This window comes from Schistocerca americana, chromosome 2, assembly GCF_021461395.2.
Source record: "Schistocerca americana isolate TAMUIC-IGC-003095 chromosome 2, iqSchAmer2.1, whole genome shotgun sequence".
Lineage (NCBI taxonomy): Eukaryota > Metazoa > Arthropoda > Insecta > Orthoptera > Acrididae > Schistocerca > Schistocerca americana.
In genome coordinates, this window is record NC_060120.1 from 307198678 (window position 1) to 307224235 (window position 25558).

General features: G+C 42.9%; 1 protein-coding gene across 1 annotated transcript in view; it reads left to right on the forward strand.

Moving 5' to 3' along the window:
• The window catches only part of LOC124596601 (superoxide dismutase [Mn], mitochondrial), a 54471-nt gene extending 29784 nt beyond the window's left edge, over nucleotides 1-24687 (forward strand). The window contains exons 2-5 of the mRNA XM_047135805.1: nucleotides 2267-2457; nucleotides 2537-2650; nucleotides 23779-23958; nucleotides 24265-24687. Of these exons, the coding sequence (XP_046991761.1) occupies nucleotides 2267-2457; nucleotides 2537-2650; nucleotides 23779-23958; nucleotides 24265-24413 (634 nt within the window). The 3' untranslated portion in view covers nucleotides 24414-24687. The remainder of the gene's footprint in view (nucleotides 1-2266; nucleotides 2458-2536; nucleotides 2651-23778; nucleotides 23959-24264) is intronic.
• Nucleotides 24688-25558: the final 871 nt, after the last annotated feature.

Genomic DNA, 25558 nt, shown 5'->3' on the forward strand with positions numbered 1-25558 from the left:
ATGTTCTTCAGTGTTTTTCTCATGTTTCTCTCACTGCTGATTTTGTGTAAAACCTCATTTATCATTCCTCCTAATTTTCAGCATCTTTCTATAGCATCCACCACATCCCAGATGCAGAACTCCTTTATTTTCCTGTGGTCCATGATTCATTTCCATATAATGCTGCATTCCAAGCACACACCCTCAGAAATTTCTTCCTCAAATTAAGGCTGTTGTTTGATTCTACTAGGTGTCTTTTGTCCAGTAATGCATTCTTTGTGTGGCTAGTCCATTTCTTGTGTTGTCCTTGCTTTGCCTATCATGTTATTTTGCTTCCAAGGTATCAAAATTCCTTCACTTTGCAAACTTCTTGGTCCCCAATTTCGATAGCAAGTTTCTCACTAATCTTGTTTCTGCTATTCCTCATCATTTCATCTTTCTTCATAACGCACACAGTCCACAGTGGATGCTCCGTGACTATTCATTCCATTCAACAGATCCTGTAATTCTTCCTCACTTAGCAGTTTCATCAGTAAGTCTTGACATTGATATCCTTTCCTTCAGTGTAGAGAACGGACAGTAGGTGAGACAGACTGCATCCAGTCTTACTTTGTTTTTAATGTGAGCATTTTGTTCTTGGTATTCCATCCTTGTTATCCTTCTTGGTTCTTATACATATTGTGTATTACCAGTCTTTCCTTATAGCTTACTCCAGTTTTTCTGAGAATTTTGCACATCTTGTTCTATTTTAGGTTGTCGATTCCTTTTTCTAGTTTGAGAAATCGTATGAAAATTTCTTTGAGGTCTCTCAAGTCTTGCTTCCATGATCAAGCACAACGACAGAACTGCCACTCTGGTGGTCATTGTATCCTCCCTAAAGCCAAATAGACCATCATCTAACTGATCCTAATTTTCTTTTCCTTTGTGCTGTACATTATTCTTGCTAGCAATTTGGATGCATGAGCTGTTAACCTGGTAGCTCTATGGTTCTCGCAATTATCTCTCCTCGCTGTCTTTTGGGTGGTATGAATAATTTTACATCCTGTCTCACAGATTCTTCACATCAACTTCAGTAGTCATTTGGTTGCTACTTCCCCCAGTGACTCTAGAAATTCCAAAAAATATTCTGTGCCTTATTCCTTATTTGATCACAGCTCTGTTAAACTAAGACTATAATATTGGATCCTTCTGTATCCGCCCCCATTAAATCTTCTATCACATCATCAGTCAAGACCTTCCACTCAGAGGCCGCCTGTGTACACTTTTCATTTAGTTGATCACTCCTCTGTTTAACAGTGGAATTAATCTTGCATTACAGATGATAAAAGCCTTTGCTTTTAACATCACTTTTTTTTCCATGTTGTCTGCAGTCTTTTCACCTTGGCTTCCCTACTTTTCCTGTTTATTTCATTTGTAATTGACAAATATTATTTCATTTCTGTCCTGGATGAAGATGAATATGCGATACTAGTAGTTGCCTTTGACCAGTGACATAAGAAATGTGCAACAAATGCTGTGAACAATATGGCAGCTGCAACATGATATAATTACCAATTCCCTCCCCATCTCTCCACCTTTCCCCCCAAGGTGCTAAGCTTACAGACCAATCTGTCACCACACCAGGTTTTCTGCTTTCACATTCGTTGGCTTTGACAGCTAGCAACTGAACTGTGAAAATACACACTAAAAGGTGAGGTCACATCGCCCATTAAATTGTCACAGGTCAAAGCCACAGACTAGTATCAAATATTCCTCTTGCTCTCCTTTCTTTCCATAATCATTTTTATATTTCCATCTTTCATCAATTAGTTGAAGTTTTTCTTCTATTACCTCTCTTGTGCCTATGTATACCATCTGTCCAGTGATTTCTTGGTTGCCATTTTGGGTTTGCAGGAATTGCTTGTGTCTGTCATTTTGCTGATGCCATGGGTCAAAGCCAGTACCCAATAGCGAATGTTTCGGTATTTCAGTCACTCTAGCCAGGACTTAAATTTACATTGTAAGCTAATAAATGTAATTAATGTGTTCAAGTTTTGCTTAATTTTTGTAATTAACATTTCTTGGCTTAAATATGTTGAGTTTGTTAGAGTAAGCAACAACTGGGAAACTAATGAAGGGTTGAGGTGAGATTTCAGGATGTTAGCTCATTGTCATCACAGGAGGACAGTAAAGGTAGCAATGCCTTTAGTAGTTGGAAAGTAGTTCCTTTTACATGCCTAAAACAAACTTGATGAAGACATTTGTATTTCTGGTGTAAGAGAAATGTAACTGGACTCTTATTTTTCAGATATAATGCAAATGTGATGTCTGCTGAGAAACGTCAAAAGCATACTTTACCAGATTTGCCATATGATTACAATGCATTGGAGCCAGTCATCAGTGCAGAAATCATGAAACTTCATCATTCCAAACACCATGCAACATACGTAAATAATTTGAATGTTGCAGAAGAGAAACTTCAGGAAGCGAAGGCAAAAAGTTTGTTGACTTACTGCAGAAGTGAAGTAATATTCCAAAATAAATAAATGTAGAATCAAACTTAGTTTGTTGGTTTCAGATGATATTAGTACAATAATAAGCTTAGCCCCAGCACTGAAATTTAATGGTGGTGGCCACATCAATCACACAATATTTTGGCAAAATCTGTCTCCATGTGGTGGCAGTGCAGAAGGTGAGTTCATTACACACTTTATTATAGTATTACCCCTGCTATGAATACCTGCATCTTGTGTGTGATAGCATTTCTGCCTTGTGACTAACATATGCAGTGTGTTATGTAACTAAATCACACTCCTTACCCTCTCCCTTAAAACCCACATCCTTTCATCTTTCCCTCTCCTTCCCTCTTTCCTGATGAGGCAACAGTTTGTTGCGAAAGCTTGAATTTTGTGTGTATGTTTGTGTTTGTTTGTGTGTCTGTCGACCTGCTAGCACTTTCATTTGGTAAGTCACATCATCTTTGTTTTTAGATATAAATCACACTTCAGTATTTCATGATAAGTGAACAGTATAGAATAAATTTTTCCGCCCCTTGCTGTGTGGTAAGTCACTGTACTATGGTGTAATTGGGTTCAAATCTGCATCTGTCCATTCAGCCATTGGTTTCTGTAGTTTTCTTAAAGTACTTCAGCATGTGCTGGAATGATTTCTTTTGAAAGGTCGTGGTCAATTTGTTTCCAATTCTTGTTTGACTGAGCAAGGGCTGTTATACCTAAACTTACCCAATTTCCTTTTTGTTGTTTTTGCCATTGTAGAGTTTCAGAAAATATATATGATGAGAGGATACGCTTGTGGGCTATTGTAATAAATACTTTTAATTTCTTAAGATTATTTGAAGAACCATGGACCTTGCCGTCGGTGGGGAGGCTTGCGTGCCTCAGCGATACAGATAGCCGTACCGTAGGTACAACCACAACGGAGGGGTATCTGTTGAGAGGCCAGACAAACGTGTGGTTCCTGAAGAGGGGCAGCAGCCTTTTCAGTAGTTGCAAGGGCAACAGTCTGGATGATTGACTGATCTGGCCTTGTAACAATAACCAAAACGGCCTTGCTGTGCTGGTACTGCGAATGGCTGAAAGCAAGGGGAAACTACGGCCGTAATTTTTCCCGAGGGCATGCAGCTTTACTGTATGATTAAATGATGATGGCGTCCTCTTGGGTAAAACATTCAGGAGGTAAAACAGTCCCCCATTCGGATCTCTGGGCGGGGACTACTCAAGAGGATGTCGTTATCAGGAGAAAGAAAACTGGCGTTCCACGGATCGGAGCGTGGAATGTCAGATCCCTTAATCGGACAAGTAGGTTAGAAAATTTAAAAAGGGAAATGGATAGGTTAGAGTTAGATATTGTGGGAATTAGTGAAGTTCGGTGGCAGGAGGAACAAGACTTCTGGTCAGGTGACTACAGGATTATAAACACAAAGTCAAATAGGGGTAATGCAGGAGTAGGTTTAATAATGAATAGGAAAATAGGAATGCGGGTAAGCTACTACAAACAGCATAGTGAACGCATTATTGTGGCCAAGATAGATACGAAGCCCACACCTACTACAGTAGTACAAGTTTATATGCCAACTAGCTCTGCAGATGACGAAGAAATTGAAGAAATGTATGATGAGATAAAAGAAATTATTCAGATAGTGAAGGGAGACGAAAATTTAATAGTCATGGGTGACTGGAATTCGAGTGTAGGAAAAGGGAGAGAAGGAAACGTAGTAGGTGAATATGGATTGGGGCTAAGAAATGAAAGAGGAAGCCGCCTGATAGAATTTTGCACAGAGCACAACTTAATCATAGCTAACACTTGGTTTAAGAATCATGATAGAAGGTTGTATACATGGAAGAACCCTGGAGATACTAAAAGGTATCAGATTATATAATGGTAAGACAGAGATTTAGGAACCAGGTTTTAAATTGTAAGACATTTCCAGGGGCAGATGTGGACTCTGACCACAATCTATTGGTTATGAACTATAGATTAAAACTGAAGAAACTGCAAAAAGGTGGTAATTTAAGGAGATGGGACCTGGATAAACTGAAAGAACCAGAGGTTGTACAGAGTTTCAGGGAGAGCATAAGGGAACAATTGAAAGGAATGGGGGAAACGAATACAGTAGAAGAAGAATGGGTAGCTCTGAGGGATGAAGTAGTGAAGGCAGCAGACGATCAAGTAGGTAAAAAGAAGAGGGTTAGTAGAAATCCTTGGGTAACAGAAGAAATATTGAATTTAATTGATGAAAGGAGAAAATATAAAAATGCAGTAAATGAAGCAGGCAAAAAGGAATACAAACGTCTCAAAAATGAGATCGACAGGAAGCGCAAAATGGCTAAAGAGGGATGGCTAGAGGACAAATGTAAGGATGTAGAGGCTTATCTCACTAGGGGTAAGATAGATACTGCCTACAGGAAAATTAAAGAGACCTTTGGAGATAAGAGAACCACATGTATGAACATCAAGAGCTCAGATGGAAACCCAGTTCTAAGCAAAGAAGGGAAAGCAGAAAGGTGGAAGGAGTATATAGAGGGTCTATACAAGGGCGATGCACTTGAGGACAATATTATGGAAATGGAAGAGGATGTAGATGAAGATGAAATGGGAGATACGATACTGCGTGAAGAGTTTGACAGAGCACTGAAGGACCTGAGTCGAAACAAGGCCCCCGGAGTAGACAACATTCCATTGGAACTACTGACGGCCTTGGGAGAGCCAGTCCTGACAAAACTCTACCATCTGGTGAGCAAGATGCATGAAACAGGCGAAATACCCTCAGACTTCAAGAAGAATATAATAATTCCAATCCCAAAGAAAGCAGGTGTTGACAGATGTGAAAATTACCGAACAATCAGTTTAATAAGCCACAGCTGCAAAGTACTAACACGAATTCTTTACAGATGAATGGAAAAACTAGTAGAAGCCGACATCAGGGAAGATCAGTTTGGATTCCGTAGAAATACTGGAACACGTGAGGCAATAGTGATCTTACGACTTATCTTAGAAGAAAGATTAAGGAAAGGTAAACCTACGTTTCTAGTATTTGTAGACTTAGAGAAAGCTTTTGACAATGTTGACTGGAATACTCTCTTTCAAATTCTAAAGGTGGCAGGGGTAAAATACAGGGAGCGAAAGGCTATTTACAACTTGTACAGAAATCAGATGGCAGTTATAAGAGTTGAGGGACATGAAAGGGAAGCAGTGGTTGGTAAGGGAGTGAGACAGGGTTGTAGCCTCTCCCCTATGTTATTCAATCTGTATGTTGAGCAAGCAGTAAAGGAAACAAAAGAAAAATTTGGAGTAGGTATTAAAATCCATGGAGAAGAAATAAAAACTTTGAGGTTCGCCGATGACATTGTAATTCTGTCAGAGACAGCAAAGGACTTGGAAGAGCAGTTGAACGGAATGGATGGTGTCTTGAAGGGAGGATATAAGATGAACATCAACAAAAGCAAAACGAGGATAATGGAATGTAATCGAATTAAGTCGGGTGATGCTGAGGGAATTAGATTAGGAAATGAGACACATAAAGTAGTAAAGGAGTTTTGCTATTTGGGGAGCAAAATAACTGATGATGGACGAAGTAGAGAGGATATAAAATGTAGACTGGCAATGGCAAGGAAAGTGTTTCTGAAGAAGAGAAATTTGTTAACATCGAGTATAGATTTAAGTGTCAGGAAGTCGTTTCTGAAAGTATTTGTATGGAGTGTAGCCATGTATGGAAGTGAAACATGGACGGTAAATAGTTTGGACAAGAAGAGAATAGAAGCTTTTGAAATGTGGAGCTACAGAAGAATGCTGAAGATTAGATGGGTAGATCACAACTAATGAGGAATTATTGAATAGGATTGGGGAGAAGAGAAGCTTGTGGCACAACTTGACCAGAAGAAGGGATCGGTTGGTAGGACATGTTCTGAGGCATCAAGGGATCACCAATTTAGTATTGGAGGACAGCGTGAAGGGTAAAAATCATAGGGGGAGACCAAGAGATGAATACACTAAGCAGATTCAGAAGGATGTAGGTTGCAGTAGGTACTGGGAGATGAAGAAGCTTGCACAGGATAGAGTAGCATGGAGAGCTGCATCAAACCAGTCTCAGGACTTAAGACCACAACAACAACAACAAGTGGTCTTACTTACTTTCATTCAGTTGTACGAGCATCTTATGGTGTGAGATAACTCTGTGCTGATAGTAAGTGGAACTTTTACAGAAGCCAGAAGCTATCCTGAAGAGATTCCTTGCAGTTACCTGTTAGTCAGTTTTTTTTAAGGTTTAAAGTGATATAAGATGTGCCAGAGGAACTTATTAGAAGTAGGTATTAGATTAGAAGTGATGGGGACTTTGGTGTCTCCATTGTATCTGCCAGAAGAATCACTACTTGTATGTTGGTTATGTTCAGCTTGAAGTGACATGCAGGAGCTACATTTATTGATAAATACAGCTTTTTCTCTTATTAAATTTCAAAATGAAAGAACTGAAGATGTTTTTCATTGAGAACACTTGTATACAGTGCACACTGTCTCCAAGTGGTACCCCACCTGTTGTAGTTTACAAGTGCCGATGAATGAAATAGTGATACCATAGATGAGTGGCTGTACGGAGACAGTTGAAGTGTGTTGGAATGATTATACTGAATGGCTGTGGAATTTAGATTGAAATATTCATTGTCATAAGATAAAGCAATTGAGCATTAAGGACTGCTTTACTGAAGATTGAGGATGTGTGCAGAAGAATTGCATATTAATGCAATGTAGTTTTAGAATGAATTGGTATGCTGTTAGCTTATTTTAAGTTGTATTATATTTAAACTGGAGGTGAAGATGCAATTTTCCTGAATTATTTTAGCAGAAGCTACCACCTTGAGAGTAAATGTATCAGTGTTTTTTAATTCAGTCATGGGAGAAGGTACATGGATCAATGTTGTTAATAATAATGACATGTTCGATACATTAATAAACATTGATGCACCTACCTTCCCCCATGATTTGATTAAAAAACATTGATCCACTTACTCAGTGTGCTCACACATATCAATTGCATAGCAACACAGAGCAGAGAAATGTTTCACTGCTTTTTTGAATGTATCGTGAGTTGCAAAGCTGTCTTTGGTTTACTGATACTATCACAGTTTAAATATCTGTGACACAAACATGGAGCAATCAAATTTATAATTCTTGTTTCCAGCAATATTTCACTCTTTCTTCCAAATGTATTACTTCAAAGCATGTCTGCTACTTGCTGTTCTCTCATTGGCTGCATAACACAAACAGCTGCCACATCTTCTTTTGTTCCCATCATACATGACGGGCAAGTGCTGACAGTGCAAACTATCAAATGTGTTAGGAATGGAGTAGCACTTACAACCATCTAACAAGGCATAAGAACACTGTTTGTAAAAGGCTCTTAACTGACAGAGAGCAGAGACAGTTGTCACAACTTGTCAATAACAATGGTTTCAAACATGACAGGAAATGGACATTTGGAGGTTGATACCTTGTAACAGGCTCTTCCTCACGACGGCACATCTTCATTTGGCTAAACAACACACAAATTGAGCAGCAGCTGAATTGATGCATGTAGTGTGGCATTTGAGTTACAGTTTTGTCTCTTTCGAAATCATGCAAGATATCAAGAGCACCAACAGCCCAAATATTTGTTTGACCTGCAGAGAGTGGAGGGTGTAGTTCAGACTTATTGACCCACACATTCAGGTTACTTTGAATGTGAACCAGGATGTTTCTCAACATTTTGGTGACCAAGTACTGGCCTTTCTTCTACATCTTCATGATGAGTATGCTGTCAACATTCCCATCTTCCAAGAGGACAACAGCCTTGTTCACAGGCTTCTGCTTTTACATTCTCAGTTTGACAAACACTCGGGCATCCCATTGCACAATGTCCGGCACATCAAATAACTTGATCTGAATCAAACAGAAAATGTGTAACTGCGAGTAAAATGTTGCAATTGTCATCCTCACAATTAAGTTCATATCATTCATTGTGAGCTGAAGCTACAAGAAATATGTCTAAGATGTATATCCAAATGTTTAAAATCTGAAATTCCATGTATGTGCATGGAAAGATCTGTTGCACTGGTATGAGATGAGATGGATTATTAGCATTTTTTAGTATATAGTTGAAAGAGATAAAAGTCAAATACAGAGAGAGGGTCAGAGCATAGACTGCTGCCACAGCATGTTTCCAAAATGTAAACTGCTAATACAAAGATTTTGAGGCAGTCAGAATGACTCTACTGGGAATGCAAAGAACCTGTCTGAAGAGCATCACATAGCCAGATAAGAACCATGACTATTGAGGCATTTATATTTATCTAGAAGAATGTCTATGGGACCAATATTCATTGTTTTCTGATTATCAGTATTTTTTAATCAAGATTATCACTTTTCTGGGGCAAGCATTAGTTATTGCAATCAACTGAGATCTGCTTTGCATAAAATAATGCCCTTTGTGACAGCCTCAGAATATAACTGCTAGTTACCTGCAGTGTCTAAAGTTTCATTGTACTATTTAGGTTTTCAAGCTTTTGTGGCCATTGTCAAAAACAGTGAAGTCTTCTCAGTTGTTATACTGTTTTCTTCTTCTAAAAATAATAAAAATAATATACATACTTATGGGATGGCCATAACTCCTCTTCAGGAGGTACAACTCAAAACACACAACAATGGATATTAACTAACTTTCCTAGCTTTTTGAGATAAGAGTTCCTTCTTCATAGAGGAAAGAGGAACTAATTGTGTTGTGGTAGATTCACGCAATGCCTCGTTTTTTCATGTGGTAGTGCAGACACTATTGATAATGGGTTTGTCTAAGCAAGATACTGATATATGTAATGCAATTATAAGACTGGCGATAATGTTTTATTACATAGAAACTGATTAGTCATGATCAATTTGAACTACTAAACTTGTGTTTATGAACAAAACATATGTGGTCTGCGACTTTGTGTTTTCAAGGTGCAACGACTGTGCCATTAAATTTTGGGTATGCGGTTTCACATCTGGATCTGTGGCAGTGGTGCCCAAGTTGCACAACTGAAGTATCAAGTTTGCATTGTGATCTCTGCCACTTAATAATTAGCTGTGTGGTTAATAGTTTTAGTTTCCTTTTTCTTTTTATCAGTTTGTAACATTTGCGATCGGTAATAAAGAATTCTGTACGTTCTGGAACTATGTGCTGTAATTTATGTGGATGTTTTATGAAGTCACATTACTGATGATCCCATTTAAAAGTTTTCATACTGTTCAGCAGGCAGCATAAATAGTGAGCAGCCAAGTTATGAATGAATGAGATACTGAGCAAAGATGGCTAGCACCTCTACACTGTTGCTGAGGAAATTAGCAGGCTACATAATGTAGTAAAAGCTTTGGAACTTGTCATTCAGATAAATACAAGTGTGAAACCTATATAGGGCAACAAAGACAGTGTGAATTCAATGAGACACATGTATTGCAACACAGCGGATACTTTTGACAGAGTGCAGGATGATGATAAGCAAGATTAGTATCTGCAGGCTCAGGTAATACATATAACTTCATGACCAGCTGTAATGGTGACTGCTATAGCAGAGACAAGGTTACAGTGTGAATTCATCAGTTTCAGTATTTATCCCCTGCAGCACTTGCAACTGTTGCTGCTACCGCACACACCTTCTCAATAACACGCATAGTTTGTGGTGATGGAAAACATATTCTGATAACAGAAGTTGACAAGTGACCACAAGCAGTTCACCTTGGTTAAAAGCAACTTAAACCAGCAAACCACAACATTAACATTATAGTGCATCCACTGGCACACTGGCAGGGACCGTACAGCAAGCTGAAAGAACAACTAATCTCCTGCCGCACAAAGTCTATTGAGCTCAGAGTCAGGCAGGTGCTATATCAGGAAAAGCAAGATGAAAGAACACAGTTGGTGTCCTGGCGACACCTGCTTAACTTGTTAGACAGCTACGCAGTTTCAGAAAGTTACTTGTTACATGTTTGGCTGTAACTACTTCTGGCTCCAAAGCAGATTGCATCAGCAGTATATGAAGAGAGATCATACAGAAAATTACTGCAGGCTGCAAATAGAGCTTGTTGCTCTCAAGTCAACTTCAGTTACATTGTCGGATGTGTCAAATGGAATCAACTGCAATCAGTCAAACTCAACTGAAACTAAAACACTGGACTGTGTTCAATATCACTACTATTCCCATGAAATGTTTCAGATAAGATCAGGGTCTTAAGAACCACAATGGAGGCACTGATAAGGCATTTATTCATGCACCAGCAATGACAATTCTCAAATTACAGAAATAGAGATTAGTTCCAACAAGCAATGTTGACCCCCCCAGGTGGCTTGCTTCTAAATGGCAGGTTTGTACGTGGCTACCTTGAGGCCCCAGCCTTTGCAGCATCTTTTCCCTTCCATGCTGCATGTCTATCTACTTGCTGTTCTTTTTCCCCTTCCTGGGGAACATGTCTGGGATGTTTTTGGAAATGTAGCCTGTCGGCGTTTGAGGTTCCTCTTTTCATTCTTCCTCCCAGTGCACTCCTGAAGGCCAGCCCATGTGTTTGACGCTTAAGAGGTGAGTGCATAACGTGTACTTCCCAGCCCTGGGTCGACAGGTAGAGTTCACACGTTCCCCCTGGCACAGGCCAGGTCTAGAGAGGGGTGACTGCCTGAGTTCCTACCTTCCCAAATTGCTGATTGGTCCCTCTGTCAGGTGTTCGGGCGGTGTGACCTGAGGTGTGAACAATCACCTAAGGTGAGTGCACCCCCTTCTGAAGGGGGCCCCCCAGTTGGAAGGAGTATGCCATCGGAGACACTGGCAATCGTGGGGAATTTTTTCACAATGAGCCAATCATCTTCACAGTCAGTGACTACAAAATGTAAACGAAATAGGGCTATTGATTCAAAGACCCTCTGACCTGCACCACGGGTCCTTGTGGATTCATGTACTTAAGATGGTCAGCCTTTTGCTGTGGAAAAAACGTTTATTATTCAATTACTGGCCCTGTAGAATCCTGCTCTTATTTACGCATGGCACTTTGCCTTTGGAGACCACTTCTGATTCTCAAGCACAACAACTGCTTGCAGCTTCACACCTCCATGGCTGTCCTGTTTGTGTCAAGGCCCATTGAATGCTCAATTATTCCCATGATGTTACACTAGACTGCTTGATGCTCTGACCATGGCAGAAATCCAAACATACTTCTCTGATCAGGGTGTCATTGCAGTACATCAGGTGATGAAAAAAGTAGATGCCTCCTTAGTGCCCAAACTCACTCTCTCTCTCACACACACACATTTGGTAGGGTGGTTCTTCCATCAAAGATCAAAGTAGGTTATGAAGTTATCGCAGTCAGGCAGTATATTCTGAACCTGATGTGCTGCTACCAGTGTCATCCTTACAACTGCACTCTAGGTTCTTTTCAACAACCAGCCATATGTGTATCATTTGGTGGGATGAGGGATGCCCATGTGGGCAATTGTTCAATCTCCTTTTCCCCACTGCACCAACTGCAATGGTGACTGTGCTACCTCCTCCCACGATTGTCCCATGTATCTTGATCAGCTGGCTGTCCAGGAGATCCGAGTGAAGGAAAAAGTGCCTTACCTGGTCGCTCACAAGTTGTTGGCTAGTTTGAAACCAAATTCTACCATCTGGCACCTACAGTACTGTTCTTACTACATCTCACTCCACGGAGGACATGGCCACGCAGACATGTGACCTGAAATTTAGCATTGCAGTTGAGAAACCTCCCTGCATCATGGCAGCATCCCCGTCTCCTCCTCCAGCTGTGCATCTAGCCACCAATTTTTTGTCTCATGGATCAAAGTCACCAGCTACACAACTGGCAGGGCAGAAAGGACAGAAGGAATACTCGCATGAATACTTCGTACATTCGTCCAGCCAACAGACATATGAGTCTTCCTCTGCCAGTTGGAAAGGCTCTAAGAAGTCAAACAAAGGCTGATGGTCTTCTCCTTCGCTGACTCGAAGATAATCCTCAACGGTGTCGCCACTAGATATCCTCACCTGGCCGACCTCCGCGTTGCCGGTGCGCACCACCAACCATTTTTCTGCCCTGGGCTCCACAGGCCAACTGAAGAATGCTGGACACTTGTGTAGACCTCACGGAGCAAGATCCTCCTGCCTCTGTGCCCTGTAGCAGCGAGTCTTTGAAGGCTGGTACTCGGCAGCCACCGAGGTGATACCCCTTCATTTTTTCCTCATCATGACTCTCTTCCAATAGAATGTTTGCTGTCTTTGATCCAACAAAGAGGATTTATGGCTGCTCTTACAATTGTAGCATCTACCTCTTGCCTTCGGGAAACAAAATTGCGTCCTCAGGACTGCTTTGAGCTCTCGCATTTCTTCCCAGTCCGTTTTACCTTCTCCCCAAGGATGGCAATCCATCTCATGGGGGAGTCATGCTGCTCAAATCGGATGATGTTCATAGTCAACCCATCTCCCTGATTTATCTGCCTTCAAGCTTTTGCAGTATGCCATTTCCTTACTCACTTCACCTTTTCCCTTTGTACCATTTACATCCCTCCATCATTTGATGTCACTAGGTTTCCTCAGAAACTGTCAGAGAGGTTTCCTCTTGACTAACCTTCTCAATCAGCTTAACCTCCTCTGCCTTACACAGGAGCACCCACGTTCCTTTCAGACTCCACATACACCAATTCCCGTTTGGTCGTATTGGGCCTATCCTTCGCACTGCCCAGCTTGCCCATCGTCTCAAGTGGTCTGTTCTCTGACAGGTACTCGAGCAACCATTTCCCGTGTGCTGTCCATTTACTAACCCCTATCCCACCTACGTGCACACCCATGTGGCAGATTGCTAAGGCCGATGGAGGCTTAGTCCTCCCTGGGGACCTTCGATGAACAACATTACCTCAGTTGTGATGACCAGATAGAATATCTTACAAACATTATCCTTTCCACTGCAAAATATTCCATTCTTTGCACTTCCTCTTTACCACACCGTGTTCCGGTCCCTTGGAGGACTGAGGTGTGCTGTGACGCAATTCGTGCGTGAACACATACTCTCCACATTTTTAACCGTCATCCTATGATGGCAAACTGCATTCATTGCAAACATTTGCGTGCAGTGTCCTTGCATTCTTTGCTATAACGAAGAAGCTAGCTGGATTTCAATTGCTAATTCTTTTAACAGTTCCACTCCCTCTTCCGTCATGTGGGCCAACCTCCGACAGCTCTCTGGGACCAAGGTCTGTTTTCCAATTTGTGGCTTGACAGTAGCAGACATCATTGTGGATCCTACTGATATCTCCAACACCTTGGGCTGCCATTTTGCGGAGACTTTGAGCTCCTCCCATTATCACCCTGCCTTCCTCTATTGGAAACAAGTAGAGGAAGTTCTGGTGATAGCCTTCCCTTCTCAGTATCACGAGTGTTACAGTGCTGCCTTTACTGTGAAGGAGCTCAATCATGTTCTCTATTTATCCCGATTCTCTGCCCCAGGGCCAGATGATGTTCACATTCAGATGTTGCAGCACCTTTCTCTTGCGGACAAGCACTGTCTGCTTTATACGTACAACGGCATCTGGGCAGAGGGCATGTTTCCCAGATGTTGACGTGAAGCCACTGTCATACCCATATGTAAGCCTGGTAAGGACAGACACGTTCCTTCCAGCTACCACCCCATTTCTGTCATCAGCTGTATTTGCATGAAGATGGAACATATGATTCTTGACCAACTGGCATGGTGGCTTGAGTATAGCTATTTACTAACCACTGCACAGTGTGGATTTCGAATGCACTGTTCTGCCGTTTAGCATCTCATCACTTTGTCCACCCATACCGTGAATGGTTTTCTGCGAAAATCCCAGACTGTGGCCATGTTTTTTGATTTGGAGAAAGCGTACAACACCTGCTGAAGGGCTGGCATCCTCCATACCCTCTACACATGCGGCTTCCAGGGCCACAAGCCTCGAGTTTTTAAGGTACGTGTGGGTTTTGCCTTGTCAGACACATATATCCAGGAAAACAGTGTGCATAAGTGTTCAGTCCTGAGTGACGTCCTCTTTATCGCCATTAACCCTATAATGGCCTGTCTCCCGCCGGGCATCTCCAGCTCCCTTTTTGTTGACAAATTTGCCATCTATTTTAGTTCTCCACGGGTTTGTCTCAGTGATCGGTGTCTTCAGTGGTGTCTCGATTGTCTTTACTCATTGCGTTGAGAATGACTTGTTTTTCCACTAACAAAACTGCATGGATTTCTTGCGGCACAATTGGTTTCTTCCAACGTCTTTACATCTTTGGCCTGTTGCTCTTCTGTTCGTTGAAACTTAGAAATTCCTGCTGTTCATGCTGTATAGGAAACTTCCTTGATCCTCCCACGTGTGTTACCTTGCAAACTGCTGTATGCGATCCTTCAGTGTTCTGTGTGTCCTCTGTGGTACTTCCTGGGGAGCAGGAAGATTATGGGTGTTTCGTTTGTGAACCTGCCCGACCATCCGTCTGATGCCTTCTTAATATTATCCACCATCGTAGTATCTGTTTGGCCAATGGTGCCTTATACATATCGCGACTTTCTCATCAGCAGATAGGCATGCCATTTGATTGCCATGCATGGCTGCCTATCTTTTGCATTCTTCTTCGATGACTCCTTTGACCACCAGTATGGGGTGCGTCCCCCTTCTCTGTTACTTCCTGGAGTTCGCTTTTGGCTCTTGCTCCCGCTACGTGCAACTTGGTGGGTTTGAACTCTTCACCACCTTGGCTTCATCAGTCCATGTTCACCATGGCCTTCATTTGATCTGAAGGACACTACTCCAGCCTTGCTCTATCGCCTTCAGTTTCACGACCTTCATGAAGAACTTTGCGATAGTATCTCTGTGTACACTGATGGTCCTCGGACTGACTGTGGTGTTGGGTGTGACTTCGTCATTGGCGCTGATGTTTTTCAGTGTTTGCTTCAGGAACACTGCTCAATATTTACAGCCAGCAGACCTCTTCGCCCTGTATCAGGCCATGGAGTACACCCAATGACACAGGCTTTTCAATTGCGTCATCTGCTCAGATTCTTAGTGCCCTTCAAAGTCTCTGTGTGCTGTACACTGTCCATCCCTTAGGACAATGGGTCCAAGAATGCTGTCACTTGCTAGCTCTTGATGGAACCACTGTCATGTTTATTTGGTCTGACAGGAAACAAGACTGCTGACACTGCTGCCAAGGCTGCAGTCTTCGTATCTCAGCCCACTAGTTCTTACATTCCCTCCAATGATCTCTGTGTTGCCGTCTGTCAGCAGGTGGCATCACTTTGGCATCACCACTGGTCCTTCCTTCATGGTAACAAGTTCCAGATTATTGAGCGTCTCCCAGCAGCTTGGGCGACCTCCTCTTGGCCCTCTTGCCGCGAGATCATTTTAACTAGGTTGCATATTGGACACTTTTTAGCCATCGCCACTTTTTAAGTGGTGCTCCCCCATCAATTTGTGCACATTGCACTCAACTTTTGACAGTCCGCCATTTACTCATGAAATGCCCTTTTTGTAATTGCTTACGTTCTCGTTTGTGTTTGTTGACTGAGTTATCAGCCGTTTTAGCAAACAACGCGCAGGGTGTGGACCACATTTTACTTTTTATCTGTTTTAACAGTATCACGAAGGCCATTTAATTTTTAGTTCTAGACCTCCATTTCTATGTGACGTATTTTATAGACCTTTCTCAACATCCCTGTTTTTGGCTGTCTTCTCTTCTGTCGATGGAATTGATGTATAGTCGTTTTTAACTCCTCTCTTTGTCTTCATGTTCTGCAGTTTTGACATGGACATTTATGACTCTACTTGTTTTTGCACGATAAATATAACAACAAGAAGCAATGTTGAAATACGAAACATGAGACCTGCGGGAAGACTTGTGTGAAGTGTGCTGGTATCATAAGTGTTGTGGCCAAGATGCCACTAAATGCACATCAGCATGTGTGTACCTAAAGGACAAAGGTGTCTGCAGCAACAGTGCCGTGTCTACATGCCATTGACAACACCCACCCTTGCATGCATATTCTACCATGTTGAAATGTGTATGCATCAGACAAACATAGCAGTATGAGGTTCTCTGTAGACACTGGCTCCAACATCAGGAGACTCCCTGTCAGTCATGCATCTCGGAACAAATAATATGTTCAACCATGGTTGAGTGCAGTTAATAATTCATTAATCAGCACCTCTGGACAAAAGGCGTGTGCTATCGCTGTGGTTTCTCCAGTCAGTTCATGTGGTCTTTTGTTATTGCCAATATCTCAGAACCTATATTAGGCACAGACTTCTGAACACATTTTGTGCTAGCATTTGACATAAGGGGGCATGATTGTTTCACTTAATGGTCAACACTGCAGTGTCAGGAAGTTAAGGTCAATTGACTTACGCAGTGTTACAGAGAACTGACAATACATTCCCATTGAAGGAATGTAAATAGCTGAAACATAGAAGCCGTAAGACGAGTGCACAGCAGAATCAGCAAACGTGTTGCAAGAACAGGTTCACTCTAAGGAAATCAAACACAATACAAGACACAACATCCATACGACACCAGAACAGTCCATCTCACCACATGCACACAGAATCATGCCTGAAAGGCACGAAGGTGGTTCATGGAGACTAGGTGGAGAGTACTGGGCATCAAAAAAAGAACAATCCTGGACAGGTACCTGGTACCCAACAAAGACTTAAAGTGTGCAGAAGTTTTTTGAATTCTTGACTGTAAAACATCATATAATCAGTACCAGTAGCTGATAATGACATTCTGAATTTTGTGGACTGGCAAGACAGCCAATCCACGAGGACGGGAGGCCGAAGGGCATGCGTTTAAGCTCACGCAGGCTGGCGTGAGGTCTGGAAAATGACAAGGAATTGAGACTAGCAAAAAAGGTACGTAGCTTCTGGATACTTAACTTTAATCCATAATTGGTGAACATCGGTCTGACGGTACATGCATCACAAGATAAATAGCAATTGATAATGGCGCCCTGCTAGGTCGTAGCAAATGACGTAGCTGAAGGCTATGCTAACTATAGTCTTGGCAAATGAGAGCGTATTTTGTCAGTGAACCATCGCTAGCAAAGTCGGCTGTACAACTGGGACGAGTGCTAGGACGTCTCTCTAGACCTGCCGTGTGGCGGTGCTCGGTCTGCAATCACTGATACTGGCGACACGCGGGTCCGACGTATGCTAACGGACCGCGGCCGATTTAAAGGCTACCACCTAGCAAGTGTGGTGTCTGGCGGTGACACCACATTCCTCCCCCACAAATCGGCGTACGGTTGTTTTATAAGGCTTCCGCCCGCTGTGGGGAGGACCCCATGTTGACGTATGCGACGAGGTGGGGAGCCTAACAACAGGCGAGGCTGTGCCACCCGCACCCTGCCATTCGGTCCGAGGGGAGCTAGGAAATGCCTGAAAACCTAGTCCAGGGCGCACGCCAACATGCGGTGTATGTGCCCGTAGAGAGACAGGAGGGGCCGAAGGGTCGACCTCCATCGGGTCGCAGCACCCGACGGGCGAAGACGCCATGTGGTCAGGAGCGGGCAAGAGTTCCATGTCGGAGTACAGCTGGTCACGGGAAGCGATCGGCAGCGCGTGACCTAGGGAGGCGCCCGGCGGTTGCAGCGACGCGTCCACTGCAGGCGTCGCTGGCGGGAGAACAGGCGGCGGCGCGTCGCCATGAGGCAAAATGGAAGGCAGCGTCGGTAACACCTGGGGCTGAGGCGAGCCAGTAGATGGGTCCCCAGGGCGCTGACCGGACGGCACCGTCGCTGAAAGCAGACGGGGAGCGGCAGAACCCAGGCGACGACAGAGCCGCAGCTGATTGAGATGCCGACGCATCTCACCAGAGGCCCCCAAAACCAGATACATAGCGCGGCCGAGGCAGCGAAGAATGCGCCTTGCGAGCCAACGCCGTGAACCTCGATAGTTGCGATAGTATACAACGTCGCCTGGGGCAAAAGCAGGTGTCTGCCGCTGCACAGGAACCTGATGCGGCGGATGTAGCAAAGACATCAAGGTGCGATGAGGGCGGCCGTGCAACAACTCAGCCGGCGAGCGACCATCTCGGGGCTGAGAGCGATACGAGGACAAAAAGAGCAACGTCGCATCCTCCCGAGAATGAGACTCTTTTCAACTTCAACATCTGTGACTTGAAAGTCCGAACCAATCATTCAGCGGCACTGTTTGACTGCGGCGAAAACGGCGCGGACGTCAGATGTTGAATACCATTGGCCTTGCAGAATGACTGAAATTCTGCGGACATGAATTGTAGGCCATTGTCGAAACAATAGTCTGTGGAAGACCTTCAATGCAAAAGATAGCGGATAACGCTTGGATGGTGACAGAAGACGTCGTGGAAGACATCCGGACAACAAAAGGAAAATTACTGAATGAATCGACCAGAACCAACCATCGAGCATTCCAGAATGGACCAGCAAAATCGATGTGTAAGCGTTGCCAAGGGGAAGTGGCTTTTGGCCATGCAAAGAATTTCCGCGGTGGTGCGAATTGTTGTTCGGCACACGCCATGCAAGAAGAGCACATATTCATAATCGCGGCATCGATTCCGAACCAAGTACAGTGCTGACGAGCAAGTTGTTTCGTTCGCACTATACCCCAATGTCCTTGGTGGAGAAGCTGTAAGACAGAGGACTGTAACGAACGTGGGACCATGACCCTGGATTGATCATTATCAGAACGCAACAGCAAAACACCACGTCGAACAAAAAGTCTCTCCTTGTGAGCAAAAAATCGGCGAACCAACGGATCCCCGATCCGTGACTTTGACAAGGGCCATTGCGTAGCAACAAAACGCAGAACGGTAGCAAGGACAGGGTCTGCAGCTGTGGCTGTAGCTACACGACGAAAATCAATCGGAAACGATTCGACCACGTCGACGGTTTCAGAATCAATGCACATGCAAGCAAGTTCGGAGGAATCGAATGCTCTATCCTCAGCAACAGGCAAACGGGACACAGCATCGGCGTTTCCGTGCTTAGCAGTGGACTGATACAAGATATTGTAGCGGTACTGCGACAGGAAAATAGACCAGCGAATGAACGTCTGTGCTGTATGTGGAGGTACAGGCTTGTTCGGATGAAAAAGGGATGTCAAAGGTTTGTGGTCTGTGATGATGGTAAAGTGATGACCATACAAGAAATCATGAAACTTCGTAACACCAAATATGTGAGCCAATGCTTCTTTCTCGATCTGTGAATAATTTCTTTGCGCAGACGAGAGCAATTTGGATGCAAAGGCAATAGGGCGATTGTGCGAACCATCTTTGTGCGCAAGCACAGCACCGATCCCGAAATCCGATGCATCCACCATCAACAAAAGAGGTTTCTGGGGATCGAATGGTGTAAGGCAAGTACGGGAAAGCAACGCCAATTTCAACTGGCGAAAGGCACATTCGCATTCTGTCGTCCAGACGAACGGAACACCTTTACGGCGTAAGCGATGAAGCGGAACTGAAATGGAAGAGGCGTGGCGCACATATTTATGATAGTAATTGATTTTTCCCAGCACACTCTGTAGCTGCTTCAAATTCTGCGGCGAAGGCAAGTCTTGTATGGCACGGAGGTGCTCTGGACTGGGATGTATGCCTTGGGCATTGAGTACATGGCCCAGGTAGGGTAAGTCCCGAGCAAAAAACACACATTTGTCCTTCCGCAAGCAAAGACCATTTTGTCGCAAGACCTGAAATAATGTTCTGAGATTGGCTAAATGTTCTTCTTCCGTCTTTCCGGAGATCACAATATCGTCCAGATAGTTTGCTGCAGTAGGGACTGACACACAAACAGTTTGTAAATATTGCTGAAACAATGCAGGGGCGGATGCATACCCGAATGGCAGTCGTTTGAATCGGTACAAACCAAGATGCGTGTTAACCACCAAAACACGCTGGGATTCTTCGTCCACTGGTATTTGCAAGTACGCATCTGCTAGGTCCAACTTCGAAAAATATTTACCCGGGCACAGTTTGTCAAAAAGACCTTCCGGGTGGGGTAAAGGAAAAGTGGCAATCACTAGTTGTGGATTCACTGTTGCCTTGAAGTCCACACAAAGTCTCAATTTTCCGGAAGGCTTTTGCAAAATTACTAAGGGTGATGCCCAGAGAGAAGCCTGCACACGTTCAATTACACCTTGTGATTCCAAATCGTGTAATGTTCTTGCGACCTCATCACGCAACGCATGGGGAACATTGCGCGCTCTGCAAAATTTCGGTTGCGCGTTTACTGTCAGTTCCAAATGTGCTTTATAGTTCTTAGCGCAACCAAGGCCCGGTGCAAAAATGTCTGGAAACTCTTCACATAGACGAGAAACACTGTCTGAAGGCACAGTCTGGTTCACTGATAGGACCCAATTTTCTATAGACAAGTTAAACAACTGAAATAAATCTAAACCAAACAAGTTCACTGCAGAAGAAGAACGAAGGACGTAAAATGACACAAGTTTTGTTTGTCCCTTTTATGTTGCAAGAAGGCTGCACTGTCCTAACACAGGGATCGCTTGTCCTGAATAACTACTTAACTTAACATTTGCGGCACGCAACGGAGGGGTGCCCAGCTGTTTGTACGTGTCTTGATTGATCAAGGAAACTGCAGCACCGGTATCAAGCTGGAATGGTATCACGTTGCCATTAATGTCCAAGTCTACAAAAAGTTTATTGTCCTGCTGACGACAAGAGCGACTGTCTCGTGCAACGTGAACTGACACTGGTACAGAATCACTTGCGACTTGACGGGATTTCCGGCGATGTCGACGCACACTGTTTGTGGGATGAACACAGTCACTGGTAGAGAGAGTGGCACTGGGCGGAGTGGAATGAACTACATGAATTTCCATGGGCGAAGGTTCACGAGCCTGAGTATTCTGGGTTCGATTCCGATTCCAGCGCGAAGCAAAGTGCCTGGAATGGTTGTGAGTGTCCGTTCTGAGCTTTTTCTGGCAAACACTTTGAACATGTCCTTTTTTATTACAGAAAAAGCAAATATCTTGGCGTGACGGGCAATTCTCACGCGAATGTCTAGTAGCACACCGCGGGCATGATTTTAGCACTGCATTTGCTTGCTTGAGCGGCACACGTGGCTGAGAGCTTGGCGGCTTTGGCGCGGCCGGGCGCAAGGGCTGTTTACTGTTCCGTGCAGCTCGCCCGGCGGGCCGGTTAATGTGGCACACTGCTGGTGAAGTTTCAAATGATTCCTGAGCAAAGTCAAGTGTGTCCTGCCGATCCAATATGTCTATCACTTGTTGAAGGGAGGGATTGACTAGTTTCAAAATCTGTTCCCTTATACGTACATCAGAAACGTTCTGTGCAATTGCATCACGTACCATTGTATCTGAATAAGGGAGTCCACATTCACACTCAAAAGCACAATCCCTAGTAAGGCCTTGCAAAGTTGCAACCCACTCCCTATTAGTCTGACCGGCCGTACATTTTGTACGAAAGAAGGTATACCTTTTCGCAACTACATTGGCTGATTCCTTGAAATATGCATCTAATGCAGACAACATTTTGTCGTAGGACAGAGTTGCTACGTCGCGTCGGGGAAATAATTTCACTATCACACGGTACGTTTGGACGCCTACAAATGCTAACAAAAAGGGCTGCCGCTCATTACCTTGAATTCTGTAGGCGGCGAGATGGAATCCAAATTGGCGTGACCACTCCGTCCAGCTTTCCAGTGCAGCATCAAAAGGACAAAAAGGTGGTGCAACTGCGTGTTGTGGCTGCGTGAGCGGTGAAGCGGCAGCTGCCGCATCGTTTTGCATTGCACGTTGACCCTGGACGAGCTGTCCAAGTGCATCCAGTAAGGCCTGCGTCTGCTGGTTCTGCAAGCGATAAAATTCGGACAGTACATCTGGAGATTGTGGCAAAGCCATGACACAAGTAAATTAGGGCAACAGCAAGACGAATGCAAAATCCTCGTCATCAAACTGTTGTGACTTGGCAAGACAGCCAAGCCACTATGAGGTAGCCGAAAGGCACGCGTTTAAGCTCACGCAGGCTGGCCTGAGGTCTGGAAAATGACAAGGAATTGAGACTAGCAAAAAAGGTACGTAGCTTCTGGAATACTTAACTTTAATCCATAATTGGTGAACATTGGTCTGACGGTACATGCATCACAAGATAAATAGCAATTGATAATGGCGCCTTGCTAGGTCGTAGGAAATGACGTAGCTGAAGGCTATGCTAACTATAGTCTTGGCAAATGAGAGCGTATTTTGTCAGTGAACCATCGCTAGCAAAGTCGGCTGTACAACTGGGATGAGTGCTAGGACGTCTCTCTAGACCTGCCGTGTGGCGGCGCTCAGTCTACAATCACTGACAGTGGCGACACGCGGGTCCGACGTATATTAACGGACCGCGGCCGATTTAAAGGCTACCACCTAGCAAGTGTGGTGTCTGGCGGTGACACCAAACTGAAAATGGTGGTGATTACACCATTCAGTTTATTCAGATTTTTATTTATCAAGTATAGTGGGGGGGGGGGGGGGGGGGGGTAGGAGTATAGTGCTTCAAACTCAACAAAACACCAATTAATAGAAATGCATCTTACAAATAGGGTGATAAAAGTTGTCTGTTGTCAGGCAAATAACACACTAGATCCCTTTTATGTATGAAACATTATGTGCTTTGACTAGCTGGTATCACTTTCAAAAAAAATACACACACACCAAGAGCATGTGTTTGTTGTACTTTTGATAGTTTAAAGTGCATTTGAAAAATAAAACACCATTTGAATGAATGAGAGATACAGCTTTTATCACAGTTCCTTTTTCCTAGCTGAATAAACAATGTGGAGGCCAGGGTGCCTGTTACCTATTTGTGTGTTTCTGTCGGCCATATTGGATATTGGCTCCTGAAAGCAAGTAATGGTCAACTCATCTGACTCTGTGAATTTAACTATTTTGTAAATGCCATTCTTCTTGGAGTCAATGCTTGAATCCTCGTGCTGAGTATTCTTCAGGAATTATTCAGCTGACTCGTTCATTTGTGTGTGAAAGCTGCTTTATTTTTGTAGAGAAAATATGTAAACTTTGTCTCAGTGCTGTGTTTCCAGTGGGTAGATATATTTTTCTCTGTGTGTTGTAAGATAGCTGCATGTGGTATAACATTCTGACTGCTGTCTTTATCCTGTCACATTTTCTTTCCACCATCTCGGTTTTTCAGCTCATATGTCAGGTATGGTTATATACTGAAGCATGTAATAAGTGTCATAATTATTGTAATGTTGTAATAGTAGTAAATAACTGCAACATTCTGTCTTTCATGCTTAAAGGTGAGCTGTTAGAAGCAATAAAAAGAGACTTTGGATCACTGGAAAACATGAAGGCAAAGTTATCTGCTGCTGCTGTTGGAGTACAGGGCTCAGGTTGGGGCTGGCTGGGCTACAATAAAGAAACACAAAGATTGCAGCTGGCTGCATGTGCAAACCAAGACCCTCTACAAGCTACTACTGGTAGGTCTTGGCTAATAAGTTTTGTTAAAGTAGAATGTGGTAATTTATTTTGAGTTAGTGGCATTCAACTTATTTAGGAGATAGCCTTAACAAAGTATCAGAAGTTTCACATTCTCAGTGTGTTTTTAAGTAGCATATGTTAACTTGTGAAAATATTAATTTTTATATATACTGCTGGAGATTGCAATGAGCAGATGAACTAGTTGAGTAATTAATAGTGAATATATCATTCAGTTACAGTGAGAAAGCACTTTTGAAATATTGTTTGTACCTGGTTCTAATTGCTGTTTACTGATTTCTTCTCAGGTCTGATACCTCTGTTTGGTATTGATGTTTGGGAACATGCATATTATTTGCAATACAAGAACGTTAGAGCAGATTATGTAAAGGCTATTTTTGATGTAGTCAACTGGAAGGATGTATCTGAAAGGTACGCAAAGGCGAAGTGTAGCTAAGACTGTCTATGGGCATGTAAGAATTGCCATAGTATTATTCTGTATGTTTCTCATCATCAACTGAACTGATGTTGCTATATGCATTTTGTTATTTTTGTCTTACCTATGTACACAGTCGTCAATACAATGTGAACACATTTGATTTTTATATTGAGAGAGTAGTGTATGTTGGTAACGTTATGTAAGATGATACACACGTGCCGAAGGCTCTGTACAGTGTAAAATAAAATTTACCTTTATGCAAAAATAAAGTTTCATGGGATATTTAAAAATATGTTGTTCAATGTTTTTCTTTTTTTTGTCATTACTTTCCTTACATGGTATCATACCAATTCATCCAAAGGTGTATTATAAGTCTCACTAAGAAATATTTGTATTCAGTCTGCTGCAAGTCCTCTCTCAATTGAAGCAATCCTTTAAATCAAACTTCCAGCTTCCATTCCGCATATGCAGGGATAAGGGCACCTACAGGCAGAGGTGAGAAAACAGCTTCTGAGCAGGCAGCCAGACAGTAGCCTATGGGATTCTAGATCTGGGCTGAGTGCCAGCAGATGATTGGGCAGACTGCACATGTATGGGCAGTCAACACTTTGCACAGAACAATACTGGCTTTGGAGTTAACTTACACTGAATAAATTAATACAATTATAAAGTGACATGTTTAACAGAAAAATTCAACCTAAGTAAAAATACTAGCATTTTATTGTATTTGTGAAACATGAAATTTCTTTTTACTTGCAAGTTACAATTCACAAAATATTTCACATCACACCTTTCTGCAGTTATATACTTTATCGAAAATGTTGTTGGGGAAATTCTTCTGTGTGAACATTGTCGTACCATTGTAACAAATTCATGTAGCCATGATACCTGTGTTTGAGCACACTGCAATTTTGTAAACCAATTGTTTCTAATTGCATTTCCAAAGCCACAGCATTTGGTCTAAATAAAAATGTTTTTTGACAAACAACAAAACGTGCCTGGAGGTAAGGAAATGCATTCAACAAAATTGAAGTTCTCTATAACAAGCTCCTTTTCAAATAGATGATTTTTTCCATGAATGTATTAACTTTTTGCATACATTAATAATCAGTACAACCTTCCCTTTAAGTCTCATTACATCAGAGAACCTCCCGATGAGTCAT